We start from the raw sequence: 8191 nt of genomic DNA, 5'->3' as shown, positions 1-8191 counted from the left end.
CGTTTAAGGTAATTATCGATATGTATGTTCCTATGACCATTTTCTTAATTGTTTTGGGTTTGTTTTTGTAGGTCCTTTTCTTCTCTTGTGTTTCCCACTTAGAGAAGTTCCTTTAGCATTTGTTGTAGAGCTGGTTTGGTGGTGCTGAATTCTCTTAGCTTTTGCTTGTCTGTAAAGCTTTTGATTTCTCCATCAAATCTAAATGAGATCCTTACTTTAACCATTCTTAAGTTTACAATTCATTGGCAGTAAGTACATTCACATTGTTGTACAACCATCAGTGCTATATATCTCTGTAACAGTTTTCATCTTGCAAAACTAAAATTCTTTCCTCTTGAGAAATTATAGCCCATTCTCCCATCCCCCCAGACCCTGGCAACTACATTCTTCTTTCTGTCTTAAGGGATTTGGCTACTCTAAGTACTTCATATAAATGGAATTATATAATCATTGTCCTTTTGTATCTGGCTTATGCCACTTAACACCTATATCTTGTTTTAATGTTGAAAAATTAAATACATGTGAAAATGATTAAAATAATTTGATATATTTAGTACAGATCTTTTGAGATGTTCAGTAACATGCTAATTATATACCATGCACAGACTCTTCTTGATATTATAATATCAATTATTAGTTGACATTTTAAGACCTAAGTGTATGTTTAATAAAAGATGCAATATCATCAACAGATTAACAGGATATCATCTTAGTTTAAATTTTTCCAAGTGCAAGGATTGATTTGAGAGAGAAATTCACTTTGTCCATATGCAGTGTGTTAGATACTAAAACAAAAGCCAGTTTATCATAAGTACAGATTGAAGTTGCAAAGGGTTTTGTTGTACCAATATTTTATTTTCTTATTTGAAAGTCAGTTTAATCTTTGGCACATCCAATAACAGGTTATTTTTAAAGACTGTATCTCTATATTATGTTTTAAATCCCTCTCTGCATCACAGACTACAGATGCTGTCATACAGCTGGAGTCGGGTTCCATCTGTCGGTCCTGGGAGCTATACATCATCAGATTCTTACAGATGAAGAGATGATGAACCAAATGAGGGGTGAAAGAGGAGGGACTAAATGGACTTTTATCTTCTTGGCACCTCTGTATCTCAGAAGTCTTTTTTTTCAAAAAATCTGTGTTCAAGGTGGATTTTCATTCAATCTGCATCCCTGCCTTCTGGCATCACCTTTCACCCCCATGTGCACAACCATTCCTCACTTGTTCCTGATTAATGCAGGCAGACTTGTAAGTGCAGACTAACCACAAACTAACTTTAACATTGGTGGATCATGATAATTCAGAGAACCGATTTCAAAAATAGTACCAAGTTCATGTCTCACATCCTGCCAAAGCTCATCAGAAGGCAGTATATGGGGAATTGAGAGCCAAGAAAATAACTGGCAGGCAGCCAAGTTCTCTGTCAAATGTCAGGCCTTACTCAAAAGGAATGAGGAAAATAAATGGTCCATTCAGCCTCTGGGTTTTTTCTCTTCTTTTAAAGAACCTCATGGGTAAATGTACAATATCAAAGGCACCAACACGCTACAAGTGGATGAACAAATCAATGTTATGAATATTTATTTATTGCAAAGTAAGTTTTAGGCAGTGTTTGTGTTGGGAGAAAAGCTTTCAAACCCAAGAAGAGTAAGAGAAAGAAAAAGCCCATCTCAAAATGAAAAAGAGCCTTTGAACCAGTAGGAAAATAAGAAAAAAAATACAAATACCCATAATACTCCATAATAATTTTAGAATGTGAATCATGACGAGGAAAGGTACAACATGTAATATGGTTTTTTTCCCCTGTTTTAAACTTTTTTTCCTTTTAAAAAAAAATTTTATTGGAGTATAGTTGATTTAAAATGTCATGTTAGTTTCAGGTGTACAGCAAAGTGAATCAGTTATATATACGTGTGTGTGTGTGTAGGTTATTACGGAATATTGAGTAGAGTTCCCTGTGCTATACAGAGGTCTTGTTGTTTAACTATTTTATATATAGTAGTGTGTATATGTTAATCCCAATCTATCCCTCCCTGTCACCCTTCCCTGCTGGTAACCATTAGTTCATTCTCTAAGTCTGTGAGTCTGTTTCTGTTTTTTAAAATAAGTTCATTTATATCATTGTGTATTAGATTCCATATATAAGTGATATAATATGATATTTGTCTTTGTCTGACTTACTTCACATAGTATGATAATCTCTAGGTCCATCTATGTTGCTGCAAATGGCATTATTTCATTCTTTTTTATGGTGTAATATGGTTTTAAAAAAGAAAGAAGTCATGTTGAGTTAGGCTAATTAAGAGAAATTTCATGAAACCAATTTTTTTGTTTGATTGGTTTGTTTTTTGCTTTTTTGTTTGTTTGTTTGTTTTGGGGGGATAGGATTTAATTAGTTGAAAAGAGGATTGAAATGGAGTGTGGCCATTTCCAAAAGGAGGAATGGCATTAGCAATTGCCTGGCATGGAATGTTTGCTATAAAGTGAGATATCAAACTTATCCTGCAGCTCTGAGTATTTTATGTGCAGCATTGCAAGACATAGAGGGAAAGTTCAATGAGAACTGGGTGGCCACCTGAGGATTTTGTACTTAATTCTGAAGAAAAGGAGAGACTCCTGTTGAAATGAAAGAGTTAATATAACTGGAATGAATGGTATCACTGGATAAAATGGATAGGAGTAAAGAGAGGCGCAGAGCAGGACCAACTGATAGGAGGTAATTGCGACATCCCAGCTAATTATTACCACAATCTGACCAAGTATTTGCAAAAGGAATAGAAAGACAATTATAGAGGTAAGAGATATCTGAGGGATTTTAAACATAAGATATCGGGGAGAAAAAGGAAGAATGTTATATTTCAGGGAGATATAAAGTCCAGGAAGAGAATATAAGAAAAGATGATGAATTTAACTGCATAAATTTGATATGCTACCAGGAGAAGTTTGTTTCCCTTATATCTTTAATACTTTGAATGGGGAAATGAATAAACTAATGGATATTTATTCAACCCAAACTGAGGAGATATGCACCTGAAGATGTGTGCTCAGTTCTGGATAGCTAGCTCAGAGATATCTGCTGGTAACCTGCAGCATTTTCACAATAAAGAGACCAGGGTCATGAGAGAGGTAATCCTGCTATTATGTAGAAAGGGTCTGCCAATGTTTAACCCAGAGAAACAAAGTCTTGGGGAACAGGTATAGTCATAATCTTTAGTATTTTGAATGTACGTAATGTAAACACCATACTTAAGATATTGTAAATGGCACAGTAATATTACTTAACATAAAGTCCAAATTCAAACTCCTCCCATTATCCCAATAATGTTTTTTAGAATATTAATTTTTCCCTCTCTTTTTTTCTCCCTAAGATTTAGAGGTAAAGAAACATCTACACGAGGGAACGAATTTCTAGTAATTGTATACATGTATGATCCAAAAAAGTGTGACTTGGCTATTAAGAAAGCTAACAAGATCTCAGGCTGTCTTAATAGAGAAACATTAACGAAAGCAGTCACCCTGTTCTTTTCTGTCCTGGTTAGACTATAGCTGGAAACATGTGTGCAGTTGCAGATAACTCATTTAGAGCCGTCACTGATCATCTGTAGTGTGCTCAGAATAAAGGGATCAGGGTGATGTGAGATGTGAAACCGTGCATTGCACATGAGGGTTCTGGAGATATTTAGCCTCGGTAAGCAGAGGCTTGGGGAATGGTAATAGCTGTGGTCTTTAAATATCTGAATGGCTACTGTTATATGTTGAGCTAGAAGAACAGAGCATCAAGCCACAGAGAATTATTCTTAAGCCTTAAAATTTAATGAACTTTGCCCTGCTGACTTGAAAACTTGCTTTAGACTGATGACACGCTTTTTCTTCTGATTTCTCCATTTTAGAATGGGAATATCACCCTATCCTTATCCCATGATGGCATTTTGGAAGTAGATAACTTGTTTTCTAGGTTTCACTGGTTCATAGATGGAGAGGAGTTTTGCCCTGGGAAGGTCCATACCCCAAATCTCACCCATTCTTGACTTAGATAATATTAGGTGAGATTTGGGATTTAGAGTTGATGCTGAAATGGATTAAGAATTTGGGGACCGTTGAGATGGAGTGAATTGTATTTTGCATGTGGGAAGAACACAAATTTTTAGGGGCCAAAGGACAGGCTATTATGAGTTGAATTGTGTCTCACCAAAAATATGTGAAAGTGCTAATCCCCCGAATATCAGAATGTGACCTTATTTGGAAATAAGGTCATTGCAGATATGATTAGTTGAGTTAAAATGAGTCATACTGGAGTAGAGTGGGCCACTAGTCTAATATGACTGGTGTCCTTCTAAGAAGATGCCATGTGAATACAGAGAGGCAGGAGAACACCATATGATGATGGAGAGAGAGACTGGAGTTACAGAGCTGCACCCTAGGGAAGGCCACGATAGCCAGCAAACCACCAGAAGCTGCAAGAGAGGCAAGGAAGGATTTCTCTACAGGTTTCAGAGGCAGCTTGGCCCTCCTGACCCGTTGATTTTGGACTTCTGGTCTCCAGAACTGTAGGACAATAAGTTTATTTTGCTTTAAAACACCCAACCTATGGTACTCTGTTAAAGCAGCCCTGGGGAACTAATACAGGTACAATGCAGAAAAAAATAGATAAGGTTTATTCCTTGGGTTCCAGGAAAGAATAAAGAACCCATGAATGGAACTGAAAGGGAAATAGATATCAACTCAACATGAACAAGAACTTGCTGGTAGGTAAAGTCAGCAAAAAATGTAGTCGAGGGCTTAAGCAAGTCGTAAATTCCCTACTATTAAAAATATGCAAGTAGAATTAATCAGGAATACTGCAGAGTTGATTTATGCATCAAGTTAGACTGAATGATCTCCAATTCCAGAATTTTATGAATGTATGTTAAAGTCCTGCCAAAGAAAGGCTGGCAGCTGCCTTCCACCTTCTGCTTCAACGATAGATGCTGGTATATAATAGAATGGCATGCATAGTTTATAAGATTAAATCTAAGCTCTGCATTTACCAGCTATTCATCCTTTGGTAGGTTCCATAACCACCCGAGCCTCAGTTTTCCACATGTTAGACAGGGATATTAACAGTAATCATTTCATAGTGTTATTATGAAGATTAATAATTTAAGTTGCTTAGAACAGGACGTGGCACGTAGTAAATACTATAGAAGTTTTGGTTGAGAACCTACTTGTTCTCGAATTGCTCAAACATCATTCATTAACACTATCCTCCCATCACTGCCGTTCCTCACCTCCAAAATAGGGAGAATTGGGAGTCAAACTAGAATGGATTGCATTTTTTAAGTCTTGTTTTCTTTTCTAGATCCCAAATTGCACCATTTGGACCATTTATTGACCAAGTATCAGAAGTGTGATATTTTTTGTCAATTTTCTCATAACAAGCCGTGATAATGTGTTAGTCGACTGCTAAGATGGGTTTGTGTGTGTGTGTGTGTGTGTGTGTGAGCGTTTCAAGCGTTTCTGAGAAATAAATGATTCAGCAGCAGCATTTTCAGATAATAAAGACTATGATTTACCCTAATAAAGCTCACTTGAGTTTTTGGTACTTGTGTGCTGGAGTTAAAGGAAGATGCGAAGTTTTCACAATTAAATCCTCAGAAATTCAGGTATTTCATTAAATTGGCATCTGTTCATGACTGAGGGTAATTTCAGATTCAGGAGCTAGTAAAAGCATTTTTCAGCATATGAAAATCATAATAAACTGGTACATAACTGTCAAAAAGGAATCCTCACTCAGTGACTTAAATTTAACAAATGTGCTTTTATTTCTTCACTGCATAAGGTTACTAATCACTGCATCATTTCGGTGCATAAGTGACAGCTCTGACAGGGTAATGATACCCCAGGTAAATTCACAGTTCCTTTCAGTGAAGCAAACCCATCAATAGATGTGGGTAGCAGTGCTTACACCTATATAATTCTGGAACCAGTGATTATGTAACCTTTGGATACATCAGAGGGAGGACAGAGAATCAAAGAACTATGTGTTTTTTCCATAAAGAGAAGCTGAATGAGATAGCACAACTTTTACACAGGGGGATACACTGAAGGAAAAGGAGGAAGGCTTGGCTGAGAAAGTATGTTTCATCTGAGCTGATGTTTAGAGGCCATCAAGAGTAATAGAAAGGAGAGAGATTGAGTTTCTAGAATTTATATGTGCTTTTTTTATAACTCCTTCATTTTCACAAAAGAAGGTAGCCAGTGTGGTGGAAAGACCAGCTCTTCACTTGGTGGATAAGCCAGTTGTAACTGTGGTTCTGTGTTTTATGAGCCATTTGCCCTCAACAAGTTCCTGTGTCTCACTGACATCATAATGTATAAAACATTGGTAATGATAAATTCCCTTGGGATTGTCATTGAAGTTAAACGACCTAAGGATATGAGCCATCCACTTCAGTATAAGGCAATAGTAAGGACTTTTTTTGTTGACTTTGTCTTTTAGCCTCTTCATCTCTTAAACGTCCCAAAGGCAGAGTTTGGGAGCAGGTAGGGGTCAACGTCATGGATGAGGCAAACATTGCAGTTCATTGAAAGCTAGCGAACTCCTAATTCATCTCAACTCAGTAAATATTTCTTGAGTATTTGCTGACCACTGAAGGAGTAGAAGGATAAATCAAAGATTGTTCTTTAACTCCTGGAAAATGAAATTCAAAATCGAGTAAAAATAAACACAGCCTTATGATCCATTGAAAAATGTCTTGCAAGGTAAATGAACTGATTTTAAGCATATATTCAGCATTCACACATATTGACCCTTTTGGTGAAAACACAGGACAGCCTTAAATTATCTCCCTTGGCAATATTTATTTGTGGATTTGCAGGGGTACCAATTAGCTTGATGGTGTTCCCTCATCAATAGATATTTTCTTTGTTTAGTTACTGTCTTAGTCTGTCCAGCCTGCTGTAACCGAGTACGATGAACTGAGTGGCTAATACAAAACAGAAGTTTTTTTCTCACAGTTCTGGAGCCTGAGAATTCCAAGATCATGACTGTGGCAGATTCAGTGGTCAGAGTCCATTTCCTGGTTCATAAACAGCAGCTTTTTTGCTGTATCCTCACATGGTGGAAGGGGCAAAAGATCTCTGTGGAGTTCCTTTTATAAGGACATAATATCCTTCATGAGGGCTCCACTCTCATGACCAAATCATTTCCCAAAGGCTCACCTCCTAATACCATCACATTGGGGGTGAGGATCTTTCTATTTTATTGAGGTATAATTGATTTACAATGTTGTGTTAATTACTGTAATACAACAAAATGATTAAGTTATACATATATATACATTCTCTTTTTATATTCTTTTCTGTTATGGTTTATTACAGGATATTGAATATAGTTCCCTGTGCTATACAGTAGGATCTTGTTGTTTATCCATTCTATATATAATACTTTGCATCTGCTAACCCCAAACTCCCAGTCCATTCCTTCCCATGTCACCCGCTTTGGTAACCACAAGTCTGTTCTCTATGTCTATGAGTCTGTTTCTGTTTTGTAGATAGCTTCATTTGTGTCATATTTTAGATTCCACATATAACTGATATCATTTGGTATTTGTCTTTCTCTTTCTGACTTACTTCACTTAATTTGATAATCTCTAGTTGCATCCATGTTGTTGGAAATGGCATTATTTCAGTAATTTTTATGGCTGAGTAATATTCCATTGTATATATGTACCACATCTTCTTTAGGGCGGGGTCAGGATCTTAACATATGAATTTCTGGGGAGCACAAACATTCAGTCTATAACAGTTACTATTCCTTTTTCTTTCCAAATTAGTTTGTGTGGCCGTGTGGAAGAACCACCACATGAGGACGGTGACCAATTACTTCATCGTCAACCTTTCTCTGGCTGATGTGCTCGTGACCATCACCTGCCTTCCAGCCACTTTAGTAGTGGACATCACTGAGACCTGGTTCTTTGGACAATCCCTCTGTAAAGTGATTCCTTATTTACAGGTAATTGTTTTTCACACTTTTGGGGTTCAAACTCAGAAACTACTGAAAAAGTATAGTCATTTTCAATTATAGTCATGGCCCCTTGGTAAATTACCTAGTGAGCTAAGAGAGAAATATACTTGCTTAAGGAACTGGTAAACTTAAGGAAAGTAATACCAGGTAAACAAGGTAAGTTCTGGGTAAAAATAAAGTGT

General features: G+C 36.7%; 1 protein-coding gene across 1 annotated transcript in view; it reads left to right on the top strand.

Moving 5' to 3' along the window:
• Positions 1–219: 219 nt before the first annotated feature.
• HCRTR2 (hypocretin receptor 2) overlaps positions 220–8191 on the top strand; it is a 42041-nt gene continuing 34069 nt past the window's right edge. Inside the window, exon 1 of the mRNA XM_082347251.1 lies at positions 220–7997. Coding sequence (XP_082203377.1) covers positions 7848–7997 — 150 coding nt within the window. The 5' untranslated portion in view covers positions 220–7847. The remainder of the gene's footprint in view (positions 7998–8191) is intronic.

This window comes from Balaenoptera borealis (assembly GCF_965194805.1).
Source record: "Balaenoptera borealis genome assembly, chromosome: 12".
Taxonomy (NCBI): Eukaryota; Metazoa; Chordata; class Mammalia; order Artiodactyla; family Balaenopteridae; genus Balaenoptera; species Balaenoptera borealis.
The sequence above is the reverse complement of the archived record's forward strand: the minus strand, read 5'-3'. Positions and strand labels throughout refer to the sequence as shown.